Consider the following 19759-nt stretch of genomic DNA (forward strand, 5'->3'; position numbering starts at 1 on the left):
ACTTTATTATAGTCTGTTGATACATATTAGAACATAGTTTGTCCATACATAACAGAAAAACACCATATTATGGGATGTCTAAAAATTAGAGAAAAAATAAGAGCCATACTACAGTAGTGTTCAATATAATAGCAGTCCAATGTGACTAACCAGATTAATCCAGGTTTTTAGTATATTTTTATTGCTACATGGCAAACAAGGTACCAGTAGGTGCAGTAGATTCTCAGAAAACCAACAAGACCCAGCATTGTGATATGCAGCTCTTAAGGCTGTGCAATTGGGCAATAAGTTGAAAGGGGGGTGTTCAAAAAAATAGCAGTGTGGCATTCAATCAGTGAGGTCATCAATTTTGTGAAAAAACAGGTGTGAATCAGGTGGCCTCTATTTAAGGATGAAGCACTTGTTGAACATGCATTTCTCTTTGAAAGCCTGAGGAAAATGGGTTGTTCAAGACATTGTTCAGAAGAACAGCTCTTTGTATAGTTTGTCTATAAATGAAAGGAAAAACACCAAATTATGTCTGTTGTTTGTTTGTTAATCTCCAACTTTACCTCCAGATACTCAACCAGCCTGAGGAAGGATCATTTTATTGCTTCTCAAATCAGCAAAACAGTTTTCAGCTGTGCTAACATAATGCTCAGGTGTTTTAATGATCAATGAGCCTTTCAACACTATAAATGGATATATATAATGGATTAACACAATGTACCACTGGAACACAGGAGTGATCGTTGCTGAAAATATATAAAAGATATTTCATAAGAAAATCAGCCTTTTTCAGCTTTAATATTCATTTACCACATTAGCAATGTCTAGATTTTATTTATTTATTTAGGTGATTTTGTTGTTGCTTTTTTTTTTACTGTGTTTGTCCATTGGTGATTTTGTTGTGTTTTGTTTAAATTACGAAAAAAAAAAAAATGTCTAGGCTGTACGTTTATAAAAAAAAAAAAAAAAAAAGGACATTTCTAAGTGACCCCAAACTTTTGAGCAGTAGTGTACTCCTGTGGACCGAGGCAGGAGATTAAAAATAATTTAGTCACCTAAAAAAAAAAGAAAATCAATAGTAGTTTAAGTTGATGAGGGGGGAAGTGAAGCCGATATCTCCGGCTCTTCAAAGCCACTAGGCTACCTTGTGGAAAACGGGTGTTGCTGGTCTATCGCTGTGTTATTGTGTGACCTTGGTGACAGATAATAACCACCATATGAACTGATCGAGGCAGCGGTAGACCACCAGCTCAACGCCTGTTAGTCAAAAGAGCCTGGTGGCTTTGAAGAGAGCGTATTAGCTTTAGTTTCCCATCAGCAAGGGTTGTCTGATAGCAGGGTAAAGCGATGAAAATATTCTTAATATAGCATGCGCTTGAGCTGATGTGGGTTGTTTTTTCGGTGACTAAAATAAATGTTGCTGCGGCCATCTACTGTAGCTAATACACTGACTATGGATAAGTACCTCATACAACCCCACTTAAAAAAAAATCTAAACTATTCTTTTAATTGTTTAATCTGCACAAAAATGCCAGTGAGCTGTTTTATGGGAGGCTTTTTGTTTGCCTGAAGCAGTTGCCAGAATCCTGTTCCCAGTTATTTCCAGTCTTTTTGGTGGATCATATTTGACCATCCAAACACAAGTGATATCATTCATCTTGTCTGACTCTCAGCATGAAAGAAAATATTATTATTGTATTTTCCAAAAAGTCTAACTATTGCTTTAATGCTCTCTATGCTACGTGTAATAGTGTTTAATCAGAGTAAGGTTACGTTCTCTGTTTATTGTTTTTCTCTGTAACCATCCAATGTGTTTTCACCGACAGATGATCATTCCAGAGTGGTGTTGACTCAGCTGGATGGAAATCCCTGTTCAGACTATGTGAATTCTTCTTACATTGATGTGAGTGTTTTATTTCTCATCATTCTGCTGAAAATGAAGACACTAACTGCAGCAAATGCAGAATTATTGCCTTAATTTCTTAGGAATTAACTTCATAAATCAGCTTTATATTTGCTGGCTGGTAACAATCTCACTGGAAAGTCCATTAATATTTATTCTGGAGCTTTCAATTACAGGTGCATCTCAATAAATTAGAATATTCCAGTAGTTCAGGTCAAATAGCTCCAACCAAGTATTGAGTGCATATAGATGGACATACTTTTCAGAGCCCAACATTTCCAAATTAAACATCTTTTTTTAAAATTGGTCTTTTGTAATATTCACATTTTTTGCTACACTGAATTTTAGGTCTTCATTAAATGTAAGCCATAATCATCTTAATTAAAAGAAATGAAATGTGTAATGGATCTATATAATGTGTTATTTCCACTTTTTGAGTGGAATTACTGACAAAAATAAACTTTCTATGATATTCTAATTTATTGAGATGCACCTGTTTATTATACGATCAGCAGGTGAAGTTAGTCCAGTTATAGTGGGAAATGCAATTTTTCCTTTTTGTGAGCATTATGGACTGTTGCTTTAAAAATTGTATCAAAAATATCTCATTCTTGACCTTGGAAACAGCAATTGAAGAGACAATCTTAGCACAAAGTCCTATCAGTAGCTGTTTTGGATCTTTTTATTGACATCTTTGATAATGTAATGTTGGTTTCCAACAGGGTTACACGGAAAAGAACAAATTCATAGCAGCGCAAGGTATAGTAGACTTGGAAATTGCATCCTTAATTGATAACTTCAAGTCTTACAAGTAATCAATCATTATTAATAAATTATTATTATTAAAATAACTGCATTTTTATCCGTACAGGTCCAAAAGAAGAAACCGTAGCAGATTTCTGGAGGATGATATGGGAGCAGAAAGTAGCGACTGTTGTCATGCTGACAAATCTGAAGGAAAGGAAAGAAGTGAGTGATACGGCTTCTTTCTTTTTCCCTCAACTCACCTGCTTAAGTGACCATGAACACGATCATACCTTCTTACAGTTTCTTTTCCAGCCAGCTCTCTGCTCCAACAGCTAGATGTCTCTGTAAGGAGTAATTGAGCATCACAAAGAAAGATTTGAGAGGAAACAGGCTTCAAAGATAGATTCCATTAGTTCTGGTCAAAGGTGATACTGTGGAGATTAATTTATGCCATTCATTTCACACCTGTAATTTCCCCTCTGACATCTGTTTTTTTCTTCTATAATTGCTCTGTCTTTGTCCCGAACCATTTGAACCTGAACTCCCTCACTAAATGAGTAGAGAGGCGAAAAAGATCAATAAGAAAAGAACTGGTGAAGATTTAAATCACCATGTGGACATTTTGAAATCGATGGCGACATAATGTGTAATAAAGTCCTCTACGGGAGTATAATAATCACCCAGCAGTGTCTTATATTGAGTGGTTTCTCCCCTCCCACTTATATTAATCTGGACTGACTGGCTGTGAAATTGAACCATAGAGAAGCTCCCCTTTATTAATCATGCATCCGAGCCATTTTGTTTCTTGAAAGAAAAGTCCTTGAATATGTGCCAGCAGAGCAACTCCTTCATACAGCAGCTATTAAATATTGAATCACGGCTGTCATCTCTCCTCAGGACAAGTGTTACCAGTACTGGCCAGATCAGGGCTGTTGGACCTACGGGAACGTGAGGGTGGCAGTAGAAGACTTCACCGTCCTTGTGGACTACACCATCCGCAAGTTCTGTATACAATATGTAAGTTTCAAGTTGTGCTTCTCTAATTATGCTAGCACTTTGCATTATAGCTTGGTAATAACATGGTTTTAATGGGGTAATAGTCTGACAATAAAATGGTTAAATCAGTAATTTGTACAGTATTAACCTGGAACATATGTGAGGATGAATTTTAGCATTATGACATGGTAATTACCAATTTGTCTTCCATAATTTTTTCATGCGATTTAGAGGGAATTACTCTGATAGTAGGCTATAAAACACCAACCTAATTACCTCATTATTATCATGTTATGCCCCATTGGTATAACCATATTACTACTTTTTTCATCCAAATACTAAGTATTAAGATTTCCTTTATTAGTCCCACAACTGGGAAATTTCCAGAATTACAGCAGCAAAGTGGATAGCAAAATGACAATAAGTAGTAAACGAGCAGTATAAACTAGAAATATAAAAAGGCATTAGCAACTAAACAAGTAAAAAATATTTTAAGAAATATTGTACTGATGTAACCATTTTATTGGTAGCAGGCTACCATACCCTTATATTCTAAGAAGGAAAACTCCGTCTGCCTCGGCCTCCTCCTTGAGCCAGAGCTGGGAGGGGAGTGGATGATGAGTTTGTAACCCTCTTCATAGAAATTGGACATTAACAGGAACATGGAACATTTGTGAAACATTACTGCATGTTGTGTTGTGTAGATCATTTCCTTTTTCGTAGTAAGAACGTGACTGTTTCTAAACTCTGAGTTGGGTTTCTAAATAACCACTGATCAATTGATGATTCACAACTTTTTTATGGAAGTTGTTGCTACTTTTGATTCCAAAGAAGTGTAGGTGTAGTGTAGATTAAAAAAAAGAAGGTTTCAAATTCAGTTTACAAACACAAAAGTTTATCAATTTGAACATTAACCTATTATAACCTGCCTGGGTAGGTTTAGGGATAGAAAACCAAAATTTGGACCAAAAGCACAGAAAAACTGTAAAGCCAGAGTGCATGTACGAGTCTTCATTTGAAAGATAAATTCTTCTGCTTCCTGATAATTTTGGCATGTGATTAAAACAGAAGCGAAACTACATAAGCTAAAAAAAAGTTTTTGGACCAACCCTACCTCTACCCACTGGCGGGGTTTGAAGAGGTTAAATATATGTTGCAAAAGATACCGGGTCTGTTGTGTTGTTCACCGTCAACTGTGTTTCTGTCCATGTAGCAAGCCAGCGATGCGGCTAAGACTCCCAGGCTGGTCACCCAGCTCCACTTCACCAGCTGGCCTGACTTTGGAGTTCCCTTCTCCCCCATCGGCATGCTCAAGTTCCTCAAAAAGGTCAAGACAGTCAACCCTCCCTTCGCTGGGCCTATTGTGGTCCACTGCAGGTACCAGAGCGCTGAGCTAATGGAGCATTGTTTACCATTCAGTTGTTTACTTGTATCTGCGTGCTTTTGCCTGAACATTGCTTTTTAAGTGGTTTTAATTATCCAATTTGTATCTATGGAGATAAATATCTGCTGTAAAACAATCTGTCAGCTCTGTCTGGAAACATTGTGAGTGACTATAGTGATCCATGTGTTTACAAGCACAGATGTCCCTTTGTTTCGCTGTTGTTGTGTCAGCTGAGGACTGTGGTTTGTTTTGTGTCTCTGCAGTGCTGGTGTGGGGAGGACCGGAACCTTCATCGTAATAGATGCCATGATCGACATGATGCACGCAGAGCAGAAAGTTGACGTGTTTGGGTTTGTCGCTAAGATACGAGAGCAGCGCTCGCAGCTCATACAGACAGATGTGAGTTCAAGACAAGTTCCCTCTTGTTTATCACACCAATGTATAACACTAATACTTGACAGATAATGTGTCTATTACCATTCCTCAGTCATCACTTTTTAAATGTCTCCATGCATAATGTGTGTTCTTCTGTTTGTTTTGGTTTTCTCGCCGCAGATGCAGTACTCGTTCATCTACCAGGCCCTGCTTGAATACTACCTCTACGGAGACACGGAGCTGGACGTGTCGTCTCTGGAAGGACATCTGCACAAACTGCACAACACCTTCACAAACGGTGACCGGGTCGGCCTTGAGGAAGAGTTTAAGGTAAGAACTGTTATTTCACAATCATCAGAATAAAAACAACTGTGCATAGAAAAACCTCCTCAAGCAAAAAAAGAGCATTTGCACCAGCTGTCGTTACTTTTCTTCGACAGATACTGGAAGATTGGACACGACATTTAAAAAATAGCCAATATGTCTTCAATAGCTACTCCAGAGCCATATCAACTCCATGTGCATTCAAAAAAAACATTATTGATTTGCCTTGTTTTTTTAAAGGTGCTGTACATATAAGCATGTCTTGCATTTTTATCACTGAAAAATCAACCCTTACTAATAAATTAATCAACACTATAGTATGGGTCACTTCACCTTGTTTTTATCTTCTTTTGTTTACGTTAAACTTTTTTTTGCACATGACTGAAGAGCTGCGAAAAAAAGATTTTCATTACTCTAAGCACAATGACAATAAGGATATTTTATTATAGTCTTCTATTATATTCTAAGAAATTTTCCAGGACTTACTGAATTTCCCATTGGGGATAAATAAAGTAATTTTGATTTGATTTGATTGAATTACTTCTCAAATATCAAACTCATGCCTGAATAACTTAGGGATAGTGAAGTTTTGCAGTTTTGTAACACTTTGTTTGCCTTTTTGTTTGTTTTTTACCAGAAACTGACCAACATGCGAATAATGAAGGAGAACATGAGAACGGGGAACCTTCCTGCTAACATGAAGAAGAACAGAGTTCTGCAAATTATTCCATGTAAGAAAAAAAGAAAGAAAGAAACCCACAGAAAAAGAAAAAATAAATCATATTTCTATGGCAGATTTTGACCTCCAGATTATATTGTTTGTCCCTATGTTTAGAATCTGAACATGTTTTGCATCATTCAGTTTTTCAAAGAGAACTGCTCAGGGCACTTTGTATACCTGATACTGTGTTAACATGTTTATAAGCAGCTCTATTTAAATGGTTTCCTGTTCTGTTCCCATTTCAGATGACTTCAACAGAGTAATTCTCTCCATGAGAAGAGGTCAGGAGTTCACCGATTACGTCAATGCATCTTTTATAGATGTAAGCTCATTTCATTACCTAATGTCTTCCTTCTTGCATTAAATATATCTGCAATAATTCACAGGTGTTGCTATTGATTAAAAGTATTTTGAACTGAAAACGTGTGTGTTTTTGCTGTAACTCAGGGCTACAGACAGAAGGACTACTTCATTGCGACCCAGGGCCCTCTGACACACACAGTGGAGGATTTCTGGAGAATGGTGTGGGAGTGGAAATGTCACTCCATTGTCATGCTCACTGAGCTCCAGGAGAGGGAGCAGGTAAGCTGCAAACGAGCTATGAGTAATAACCCACATTTACCACTACAGCAGTACAGCATAAACCATCTTCAGAATTCTTGCTTTTAACAAAACTGGTGCAAATATATTATATTTTTCAAGCAAAGATGTGCTTGTTATAGCTCCTCCAATGTGAGGATTTGCTGATCTCCTCTGTTTTATATCATTGTAAACTGACAATTTGGGGTTTTAGATTGTGTAAATTCATGTTTTTGCTGAATTGTATGTGTTTAGCCAAAATGTATTCAACCTGTTTACATGTAGATTTTGTTTATTGCCAGCATTAAACAAACACTAAACACTGTTTTTGAATATTCTTGCAGGACAAATGTTGTCAGTACTGGCCTGCAGAGGACTCTGTCACCTACGGAGATTACACAGTAGAGTTGAAGGGAGACACTTTGTGTGACACCTTCAGTCTACGAGACTTGGTACTCACCTTTATCCCGGTAAGCAAATTAACCTCACACTATCACACAGCTACATGACATTTGCCTGTTGCCTGTTAAAAGGCATTTATTTGCTCTGCTGATGTAATTCCATTGAGCATTGTAGCATTGTAGTTCTTCTCCAGTGGAAGTGAAGTCATGTTTTTGTGTTGCATAATTTCAACTAAATATTAAAACTGAGCAACTAGGATTGGCTCTGCTTCAGATCATAAAAGTCTTATAATAAATTAATCGTAATGACTTTGAGTGGTGTACAGTTCTGCATTCAAAGTGTAATTTAAGTAAAAGTTACTTAAGAAATTATTTATATTACATTATCAGCAATTTTTATGCTGTAGATCAACATATAAATCTGAGCATTACGAGATGATTAATAAGGGAAGGAAAAAAGAAAGTATTTTATGGGGTTTTCGGTAATATTTTCATCCTTTTTTTGCATAATTTTTCCTCTTTTAAGCCTCAAGCAGACATTGAACTATCTAAGAAATCTTAAGGGGAACTGCTGACAATCACAGACTCTCTCAAACCTTTAACAATGACGACCATTTTCTTATTCATGCATGATTATTTGAAATTTAATCTTGAATCCTGAATACATTAAGATGCAAAAAACACATTTTCTGAATTTATAGCTTATACCTTTTTCTAAGTTCTTTTGTAAAGCTACACAGGGGCCAACATTATTGTCTTATAATAGAGCAGAGAGCCAAGCCAGTACATTAAACTCTTGTCGGCCAGAGGAAATGTGGTGGGCAGGATGTGTTTGAGATTATCAAGCAGGAGCCTCCCATCTCATATTATTTCATTACATTCGACCCACATCACCTCTCAGAGGCTCAGCAGTACATTCCTGCCTCCCAGAGCAGCGCCACTGATCTACTGCACACTTAACCTACACCGACTTTGCACCTGCCATTACGCTTTCATAGACTGTTAATTAATCATATTTGAAAGGTATTATGATCTCTCGTCTGCCTGTCCATTTCCTCTCAAAGGAGAAGCAGACGAGGGTGATCAGGCACTTCCACTTCCATGGCTGGCCAGAGATCGGCATCCCGGCCGAGGGGAAAGGCATGATCGACATCATCGCCTCAGTGCAGAGACAGCAGCAGCAGTCTGGGAACCATCCCATCGTCGTACACTGCAGGTAGCTTCAAAACACATACATTTAAGCCATGGACTGCAGCCTTTTGCATTTGCAAGCCACTGTTCACTCTTGAATTTGTTTCTGAGAGTTCTTGTGTTTGTGTGCTGCAGTGCTGGTGCAGGGCGAACAGGTACGTTCATTGCACTGAGCAATATCTTGGAGCGAGTCAAGGCAGAAGGCCTGATGGACGTGTTCCAAACTGTGAAGAGTTTACGCATGCAGAGGCCTCATATGGTCCAAACTGTGGTAAGTATCAAGAACAAAAATGTTAAATTTTGTGTGTAGAATTGCACCGATCAGTCCCAGATATAGTCAATTTTGACTACTATCACAGCCACACACAGTGTTGCCAACTTCAGACTCTTAGCAACTTAATTTTTAAAAAGGAACAAATTCAATGACTCATTCAAACCATCAGGGAAAAATCAAGACATATAGACACATATTTGACTGAGAGACAGTCCTCAGACCTTGACTATCAAAAAGTTTATGTTTTATCACGGTTTTATTATGGACGGATAAAAAAACTAATTATGGGAAGTCCAAAAATTTGCAAAAAAAATAAAAGTCATACTATATAGTATGTCGATTTTTATGAAAAATTGTCAAATTTTAAAGTGCCTAACAATGACTTTATTATAAAAATTAAGACGTATATTCCAATATATTATATTGTAATTTGACTGAGAGAAAGTCCTGAGATCTTGACTATTAAAAACGTTTAAGTTTTGTCACAGTTTTATTATGGACATACAATTGTATAGTTAATTCAATCAAAATAAAAAAAATAAGAATCGGCCGGGAAAATTGCAATTGGTGGATCTCTTATAATGCACCTCTTGTTTCTGGCTTTACTTTGACTGAAACTGATTTTACAAACCAGAACCTAATCCTCTCTTTTTTTCTCTCCATTCTACAGGAACAGTATGACTTCTGCTACAGGGTGGTACAAGACTTTGTTGACATTTTCTCAGACTATGCCAATTTTAAATGACGAGATTTGCCTTAAACATGGTTTTTAATGTTGTTTTCTAAAGCTGGTTTGTCAGTTTTATGGGTTTCTTTAACTTGGTCAAATGATCTATTTTGCTATGCACTTGTCCCACCATTAACTCCATCCTCGCTGTAATATACTGTATGTCAGTGGATGAAAATTGTAAATGGAAAAAAAGTTAGATTAATAATGTATATTTCACATCATGTATTATAATTATTTTTGTCATGAAGTGTTGTTTCAAACTTGGTCTCTTATTTCAGTTATGTTGTATGATACTGTACTTTAAATGTTTATCTAAGTGTTATTTTGGATTGACCACGTAATATTTTTAAAAGTTGTAGTTATTGTAAATGTATTTATGTATTGACGATGACATTCCACTCGAGTTTGGAGAAGACGGGAATGTTGAGTTGGTTTTGTTTGTTTGTTATTTTAATGTTAAGATACAGCACATCATTCCACTTATTGACTTCTATCTGAGATTAGAGGAGATATTTAAACTACATGCCCATCATTAATGCGATACTCTTTCCAATGGAAATAATGTTGAAAAAAAAAGAAGAAGAAATGAAATCACTTTAGCCATAATGCAGACAACGTAAAGTTTTGCAACAGAGGCAGAAGTTACGACAGCGAGGTTGATTTCCAATATGGATTCAGGCAAAAGTTCCACAAAGTCATGAAATACCATTTTGTACCTCAAAAAAGTGGTATGCAACTGCATTTAATATGGATGTAACAGTCTGCCTTTTGTCCGTAGACAGCAAAAAGTATTTTGCTAAAACGACTGCACATTAAAAAGCACATATACCGAAGCCAAGAACCTGCAATATTCAAGAGTATGTTTATTGCTTTATTTGTATTATAGATTTTTCACAAATCCGTGCCATATGTACTTTTTTAAGACATGGAAAAGTAGAACAACCCTAAGGTGAAGGCTGAGCACTGAGAGGTTGATTGTAGTCGCTAAATGCAGTAGAGTCAATTTCATGACAGCCTGTGTCGGATGCAGTTACCACACAGGACCGTATTTAAAGAGGAACATTAGGTGGCAAAAACCACAATACACATGTGGTGCTTCAGTGCCTGCTTAATGCCAGAGCAACAACAACAAAAAACATGCCATACTATCAATGTTCAGTTATCTTTTTGAATACATGGGTTTGTTTTTAATTTTCATTGGTCAAAATGAGGAAGCAGTATATTTCATAGAGAAGCATCTAATGGTAGTTTAATTCATAAGAAATTATTTGAATGTGAAACAGCTTTTCTGTGCATTTCTTCTGAAGCAGTAAACCCCCATCCATCTGGTACTCCAACATTAAAACATACACAAACATTTGAATTAATATCACCGAGCTCTGCTTTAATCCTCAATGAAATGTAATTTTGTTGATGCTGTATGTAAATACTACATGACAAAGTGCTAACATTGTAAAAGTGGCTAAACAGCAAGGAACTGTTAAGTGATTGGTCATTTTCTGTGTGCTATCTGTCTGTGGGAGATGTGAGGTGCAGTACAAGAAGAGACTTAACAACAACAACAACAACAACCTGAGTCTATTTTCCCATGGCTTCTTTTCAGTCTATGACTTCCTTTTTGAATATTGAGGAGGGTCTGTTTGGACTACAGCTCTTTGCCTTTGCTCTCTGTGGGTGGTTTATCCATTTTTGGATTCTCAATGTCTTTCAAATGCAAGTTGCAATATTAAATTTATCTGAAAGGTATTGTTGTTGTTTTTTCTTCAGATATTTTTGCTAGCCATTGAAGAAAAAAATGAATGCCACTGTATGCATATTAGTTGTATAGTTTGTCCATTAATAACAGAAAAACACAAAATTATGGGAAGTCCAAAAATTGACCAAAGAAAAAAAGTCATACATGATTTTTATTCAGAAATTGTCAAATTTTAAAATGCCTAAAAATAACTTAATTATAGTCTGATGATACAGATTAGTTGTGTAGTTTGTCAATTAATAACAGAAAAATACAAAATATGGGATGTCCAAAAATTGGCCAAAGAAAAAAAAGTCATGCCGATTTCGGTCAAAAAATTGTCAAATTTCAAAAATGCCTAAAAATGCTAAAACTGACTTTATTATAGTCTGTTGATACATATTAGTTGTACAGTTTTTCTATAAATGACAGAAAAACACCATATTATGGGATGTCCAAAAATTGGCCAAAGAAAAAAAAGTCATACTATAGCATGTTGATTTTTTTTGTCAAAAATCGTCAAATTTTAAAATGCTAAGATTGCCTTTATTATAGTCTGTTGATGCATGTTAGTTGTATAGTTTGTCCATTAAGGACAGCAAAACACCAATTTATAGTCCAAAAAATAAAAAACCCGCTGTGTTGAAGTTTGTCGAAAAATGCCCCCCAAGAAATGCTTTAAAATTAGCACGTTCATCATGGTCATAGCATAGTATGTCCAAAAATATATAAAAGAACACCATATTATAGTATGTCCAATAATGTTTGTCCAAAATTGACAAAATAACATTAAAAGAAAGCAAAAACACCATGTCGTAGTATATTATGTCATAAATATTATATAATGAAAAATGTCAGTAAAGTATGCAATAAAATATACTAAAAATGTTACAGAACAAAACATCTCTGCAGTTTTTTCTTCTTTTCATTTCCTTGTCATGTGTAATCATCAGCCCTGAAGTAAACCCCAGACGAACACAAGAAAAAAGCAAGAGTATGGAAATGTGGGATTAAATACCAGCCACAAATGAGAAAAATACAATGAGGTGGATGCATAACAACTACAGGCGATCTGGTTAAAAAACCACAAATGACTGCATTATAAAAACACAAAAAATCCTCAAACTAATTGGAAACACACACAGTAACAAAGAGATTCAGTGTTTCTTGTCTCCAACACTCCTGTTTCCAATTTGTTTATTGAAAAAAAAAAGAATGAGAAATAAGTCCACTAAAGATACCTTTTGTAAAGTTCTATATTCTGCCAACAGGGGGCAGTGCACCTCAATCTATATGTAAATGAGAAATCCTAATTAAAACGAACACTAACTGATACTGTGGTGCAAGTTTCTGTCATATGATACTACTCTGTCAGCAGATATGGTCAGGATAGACTTAAACTCCTTATGACTAAGAGACTTTTTAATGATGTCATCAAGACAAATAATGAAGCTGCGCTATAGCAGGTGAATAATGCCATCACTCTTACATGGAAGCATGATAAAACTGACTCAGATTACCATAAAGTAATTAAGATGTTATTGCCCAAATAAAACTTTAGAAAAGGTCACATGACACGCCTCGTCACTGTAATCGTAAAAGTTTCACATCCGTGTAAATCCACATGATCTCTTCTGCTAAACACTATATCTGTACAGAAACTGATGAAGCTCTGAAAGCGCCAAAAGGTCGATACTTCATTACAAGACGAGGCCGGACAGTTCCTCTTTCAGAGCGTCACATGATACATGAGCAAAACAACAAAAGCATACATAAAGCTTTTATCCTTGTAATTGCCAAGAGTCAATAACAGGGAGGAGTGTATCCGAGCTATTTTTTGCCAAACAATCATGTTTCTTATCTTGCACAAAAAGCCAATTGACAAAAAGCCTCTTTGTTGACAATTTCCATTTCCTCTGGGAGCCGGAGCCATGGTGACACTCCTCAGCGGGACCATGAGTGGAGAGGTCATATGAATTATGTATTAACCCTAACTGACTTCTTTTATTTTTATTGACCCCCAACTAATTATATTTTGTCACTCACAAGGCTTTCCATTTTCCCTTTAATATAATATGGAACATGGGCCATTTAATGGCAGGGTGGCCCGCGCTGTGACCCCTCCGCTGAAATGCTTTCATGTGTGGCTTTGGAAAGTAATTTCTGATTACACTATGGGGATATGCATGTTAAACAAAGTCTTTTAACTTGTTCCGTCATTTTTTCCTAAACATGCTCACATTCCTCTCGCTCATACATCTCCTGAACGGATAAAGCATGTACTGTAAAATGTTGAGGAATTCTGAAAATATATCTGAGGAATGCTGTTTAGCACAAAACATTACTTAAAAAACAGCATTTTTTCCCACTTTCATTCACATTTCCATACAGATTAATCAATCCATAAGTATCTCCATATGAAAATGGCCATTCAGTTAGACAAGAGTTAGAATTATTTCAGATGAGTGTCAAAAAAGCAGTATTGGAAACCATCAGCTAACCATCTACTCCTCTCAAAAACTTACCTGCAGTCAACCAAAAGCCTGCTCAATGTGACTGGTCATACTTTGTGGACTACAAACAAACTACAAATGGACTACAAATGGAATTAAACAGACTAAAAATGGAATCAAACGGACTACAAACGGACTACAAATGGAAATAAACGGCCTACAAGTGGAATACAAATGGACTACAAACTGACTACAAATTGAATAAAAATGTACTAAAAATGGAATTAAACCGACTACTAATGGAAAACAAATGGACTACAAACTGACTACAAATGGAAACCTTTGGATATCAAAGTATATTCCCTTTGCCTACAGATTCTGCATTCAAATGTAGATAAGGTATCCGTTTATAGATAATATAAGAAGTCAGATTTTACTGATACAACACTACGAATCTACAGCCATGATTGCAGCTCCATAAGGCTGTACTAACTTTAGTCATAAATCAAAGAACTGGACAGATTAAAATGTTGACCTGATGATGCCACTACATGAAACATCAGAGCATTACCAACATTTTTACAAACACGTTTTGCGTGGAGAAAATGAGTATGTGTACCAAATTTCATGGCCATCCATCCAATTGCCATTCCACTTAAACACACTATTGAGAACCTCATGCAGACGTTAAAGGAAAAGTCAGGGTATCGTCAAAGCCAGTAGGATTCATGCTTTGGGAAACATGAATGTCTATACAAAATATGATGGCAATCCATCCAATGGTTGCTGAGATACCTTGATCTGCACCAAAGAGATGGACAAGCCAAGCTTCCCATCCAGAGAGTCAGTGATGCTCGCATGGTTAAAAGTTAAAGATCTGCAACGTGTATCTGGTTTAAATGTATGCTACGGAAAATGTGGTTTCTAAGATCTCAACCCTGACCATGTGAGCTCTTGTCTCTTTGTCTCCTCCGCTGTTGTAGCTGATGAAAAGAGACAGGCACAGGGTAGAACATGCACACTGTACCATTAATATCCCACGGATGAACAGGAGATCCTGTCTGTCCGCCTCTGTCTGTTTTCTACTTCACATTTCTCAAAGGCTTGATAATGACTTGTTGTTACATTCATTTTCTCACCCTCTCTTCCTCTTCCTCTCCCTGTCTCTCTTTCACAGCACAGTGTCTTGCTACACTTAAAACTTTCCCAACAGGCTCATCATAACTCAATCAGACAGCTCTTACTGGGATGTTAATGGGACACAATGACCCCCAAAACGCATTACAAGCGTTATCCTATTCCCCCCTTGTTCTATCAGGCTAATACACTTTCAAGCTTCTTTGTCAGGGAATACAGTGTGAACCCTTATGAATCAACTGCATGGCTTGAACCCAAAATATGTACAAATAAAATAGAGATAAAAACTGTTAACAGGAAACCGTTAAAAGACAATACGTCATGTTTTGGAGGATGTTGCTGCAGAAAGGATGAGCATGATGATATACTATATTTTTGTTATTGTTAATACATCCCTAAAACAGCTGGGCACTGAAGTTTTTATCAAATATTACACACACGGGGAAATATTTGATGGGAATTACTTTACTGGATTCAGTGATCTAGTGAGTGTTTCTGGAAGCTACTCCTCATCAACAACAACAACAACAACTCTGGAGTGCCCATATTTTGTGGTTTCATGGTTTGCTTGGTGGATGTTGCGATATTTAACTGTATTAGTGAAAATATGGACCTGTTTGTGGCCCTAGATGAAAAGTCAGGGGATCACCAAAGTCTTTGGTATTCATCCTCTGGGCCTGCCTGGGTCCAGAACTGCTACCCCTCACTCTTAAAACCAGTCTGACTTAAATTACTCTGGATTCAGCCAAATTAGCTGTAGTGACAGGACAAGAAAGATTTCCCTCCCTCACGGCAACCTGTTCGACACAGAAGATGTTCTGATATTAGGCATCCTCTATGGAAACTTGTACCACATTTAGTGGAAATTCAATTTCAATGTAGATCAAAGTGATGGACCAACCAGTTATGGCTGCTTATATGTTGGTTGGGCTACAGAAATTCTGGTAGTCTTTTTGGTGACAAAGGAATAAGTATGTTTTTGGTCTGTCAGATTTTTATTTTTTTTTTATTCACAATGTGCCCTGATAAAAACTGCTGTTGATCAACTTGTTAGTGTGACTCATATCCTTTCATGACAATGCAATCTAAAAGGTGTGAGTTGTCAAAAACACTATGGTTATGGCTTTTATACTTTTCATAAATAAGGAAGAAGAGAAGTAAAGTTAAATTATAGAGGGGCCTAAACCGGACCCCTGTGGGAAACCACATTTTTTCCTGATTTAGAGTTACTAAGGGAGATATAAAAGTCTCTATCTTTCAAATTACAGATAAATCAACTTTGGCATTGATAAAATATTATCAACAGTGTCAAACCACAAGTGAACCACAACATAAACCATACTGGCATGATTGCTGATTTATTAGGCACTGACGTCAAGCTGACTGCGCTATAGTTTGCATGAAAACCTGACTGGAAAACATCCAAGAATTGTTGCTTGAGGACACAAGAAAAGGGAAGTCTCTTATAGGCCTGTAACCACTAATTGCAGTTAACTTCCATAATTTATTGCTGTGTCAACATCGTTGATGAGAAAATGCATTAATGAAGCTCAGTAAAAGCAAACGATATGATAGAGCGGCTGTGGCTCAGTTGGGAGAGTTGGTTGGCCCCCAACCGAAGGTTTGGTGGTTCGATCCCTGACCATCGCAGCCAACATGTCGAAGTATCCTTGAGCAAGATACTGAACCCCAAATTGCTCCCGATGTGCTGTGTTCATCGGTGTGTGAATGAATTCCCAATGGTGGCAGGTGGGACCGTTTAGGGTAGCCTCTGCCACCAGTATGAATGTGTGTGTGAAAGGGTGAATGAGCGCAGTCTGTAGTGTAAAGCGCTTTGAGTGGTCGCAAAGCGACTAGAAAAGCGCTATATAAGTGCAGGTCCATTTACCAAGTGCAGGTCCATTTACCATTTAGAAGAACATACTTATCAAAAACTGAGAGGTAAGAAACAAAACTCATAAAAGTGAACAACAGGACTCCAAACTACATGAGAAATTATTTCCCCCATGAGAGTCACAGCTGCATTACAACATTTTCTATTCTGTCGATTATCATGATTCTGCCAACCCAATTATATCCATGTGTTAGTCTAGCTGTTTATATAACGAGGACCACAATGAGAATGGAGCCCCAAACTTCATTGTGCCAACTTTGGCAAACAAGCCGAGATGAAAATCTTGCTTTTTACAGTCAGAAATACTCAACTAAAATAAACTAAACCACATTGAGTGAATTTGCCCACAGGGCTACCTCCAGTGGTAATAGTACATGATGAGAGAGCCTTGTGCATCTGGGTTTAACAGCGGCGCGGCATCATGACACAGACTGCAAAGCGGAGGTCTGATACCACAGATGTCTATGGCCAGAAGGGAGGAATTAAAAAGAGTCAGCTCGTGTCTTTAATGTGTGTGTCATAAAGGGAGGAAACAAATGCACAGTTCCAGCCAAGATGTTTAACGAACAACCCTGGCTAGCTGTCTACTCACTCAAACAGTACAGTAATCATTCCTGACTGATTTGAGACTTGAGAAGTACTTCTTCAACCACACTAAACCTCTTAAAACTGCCACAGAAAATGACCTTAGAAATAGGAGGCAAACATGACCACATCAAAGTGGGAGAAATGGTGGTGCCAACCACATTTTCCACTAACTGCTCTCTACTAAACAGTGGGGACATCATATCATCTTTCAGTTTATGAAAATCTATCACCATTTTGTTCTTTTAAAACAAATTATTTGATGTACGTCATTGGACCAAAGCAACCAAAGTTGATTATGCAGCTTGTTGACATGTGTTATTACAGCAGCAGCATATAAAAATGGAGATTGTGCAGAGTTTGTTTTTAAAGGTCACCATAGATTAACAAAATACATTAACTATGAAATACTGTTGTTATGGCTGCATTTCATTTAAAAAAAATGCTCTCCAGTAAAAGGCCCCCTGGGCGCCACTCAGGGCGAGAGGCCAAGGAATTCAAACTTTGATTTATTGATTGTCATGTTTCAGCGGTCGCTGATTGAATATGTGGTCCAACAAACGCTGTGAGCCTCGCCTGGCAACCTTTTTAGTTCCCTTCTCCTCTTCTGTCTGCCTGTCTGTCTGTCAGTTTCCCTTCTTATCTTCCTGAGGAAACTGTTAGATGTTGCATCAGTAAGGGATTTGCAAAATGAGGAAACGATGAATTGTGAAAGGCCTCAAAAAACTTCTTACACATTTTCTCGCAGCAGCTTCAGCAAGTTAATGACACTTCAGATGTTAGATTTGATATGTGTCACTTTATTTTCCCTCAGACAATATTTACCAAAAATCCATTACATGTTGCCAGTACCACTGAAAACCTCCATTAAATAAATACTCAGTAAACTTTTGGTATTTGTATTTGAAGAACAAATAGGGCGAGTCCTGTAAGGTAAATATCTCAGAAAACACGAGAAAGATTTCATTGACAGCTTAATTCATCTCAAGCAGGACAGACAATTTATACACCAAAACCATGGAACCAAGGAACATGCTTGACCTTGATCAAATATTAGTCAGGTTATCTTTATGCTTGCTTTAGGATGAAAGGGTGTGGATTTCTGTAAAGACAGTTATTGTTAAAATGTTTTTAGGAATTTGTTCCTGAATGTCATGACAGAGCCGACTGATGATGTCCTCATTTTGTTTGGAGCAGGAAAATAATGTCAAGTGACTGCTGAAAAATGTTTTTGTGCGAGTTGTGATTAGATGTTTAATATATATATATATATATATATATATATATATATATATATATATATATATATATATATATATATATATATATATATATTATACGTCACAGCAATGTAACTACAGCTGCTTTAAGAACAATCAGTGCTTATTTATATGCATATATAAACATACAAGGCTTGGGTGGTTGGATGAATATAGTATCAGCTATTAATTAACGGCTGGGTCCATGCCGGGTTGTTTTTTGTGGCAATTTAATTGTCTGTCTCTGAAGAACAAGTAAGAGCCGTAACTCAGCTGACACAACATGAAAAAAAACAAATCTATCTTGTTTTGTTTAGGTTATATGAGGTGTGTTTTATGAGGAGTTAATGAGAAAATTACGTTGAAAGACACACCTGTACAAATATTTCAGCAACCACCAGTTGCCTGTTGGGAAATTTTAACATATTGCCCAACCCTAAAACATATATGTGTTAACAGAGAGTTGTGGAGTATACTGTCTTAAAAAATGAACAGCTGACATAGAGAATATGTGCACATAACTGCACCTAAGGACCAAATATGCAAAAGGTAGAGATGGCACAATACCACTTTTTCAGGTCCGACACCGATACAGAAACTTTAAGTATCTGCTAATACTGATACCAATCCAACACTGTCTTTTTCCCTTTAACAACTAAGGTTTTCTTTTTTTTTCAGAATGCCCTTTGCTTAACCTGGCCATCTAAAAACACCATGCTCAAACTGTGAAACATCTGCTCCCTTAAAGGAAGAAATGCATTGCCCACAACAAACCTCAATATAACACTAACTGTTCACCTCTCTCTATGGCAGGTCGCCCAAAGTTTAGTGAGGCATCTCCATAATAGTCATATACTTGTGGATCGGATTATAACTCGATTTCTTCCGATATCCGATCCAGTGATTTTGGCCAGTATCGTCCCGATTCCAATACTGAATATCGGATTGACGCATCCTTGCAAAAGGGACACCTTTTCACCCCTAATATCACAGCAGAAGGGCCCTTTGTGTTCCTGTAAAGAGTGAGATGAGAGGACTGAAAGCACTCGCTACAACCAGCAGCTGGTTATCTTAGATCAGCAT

The 19759-nt window shown here is 37.0% G+C and overlaps 1 protein-coding gene across 3 annotated transcripts in view; it reads left to right on the top strand.

Annotated features, from left to right (window-relative positions):
* Positions 1–10927, top strand: part of ptprea (protein tyrosine phosphatase receptor type Ea) — a 69829-nt gene extending 58902 nt beyond the window's left edge. For all 3 annotated transcript variants that reach the window (XM_059324428.1, XM_059324429.1, XM_059324430.1), the window contains 14 exons: positions 1815–1891; positions 2614–2650; positions 2763–2860; positions 3536–3655; positions 4848–5011; positions 5282–5417; positions 5574–5723; positions 6355–6448; positions 6684–6760; positions 6886–7020; positions 7362–7487; positions 8483–8634; positions 8745–8880; positions 9554–10927. In XM_059324428.1, the coding sequence (XP_059180411.1) occupies positions 1815–1891; positions 2614–2650; positions 2763–2860; positions 3536–3655; positions 4848–5011; positions 5282–5417; positions 5574–5723; positions 6355–6448; positions 6684–6760; positions 6886–7020; positions 7362–7487; positions 8483–8634; positions 8745–8880; positions 9554–9628 (1577 nt within the window). In that variant the 3' untranslated portion in view covers positions 9629–10927. The remainder of the gene's footprint in view (positions 1–1814; positions 1892–2613; positions 2651–2762; positions 2861–3535; positions 3656–4847; positions 5012–5281; positions 5418–5573; positions 5724–6354; positions 6449–6683; positions 6761–6885; positions 7021–7361; positions 7488–8482; positions 8635–8744; positions 8881–9553) is intronic.
* The last annotated feature ends 8832 nt before the right edge of the window (positions 10928–19759 follow it).

The sequence above is a fragment of the Centropristis striata genome, chromosome 21 (assembly GCF_030273125.1).
Source record: "Centropristis striata isolate RG_2023a ecotype Rhode Island chromosome 21, C.striata_1.0, whole genome shotgun sequence".
Taxonomy (NCBI): Eukaryota; Metazoa; Chordata; class Actinopteri; order Perciformes; family Serranidae; genus Centropristis; species Centropristis striata.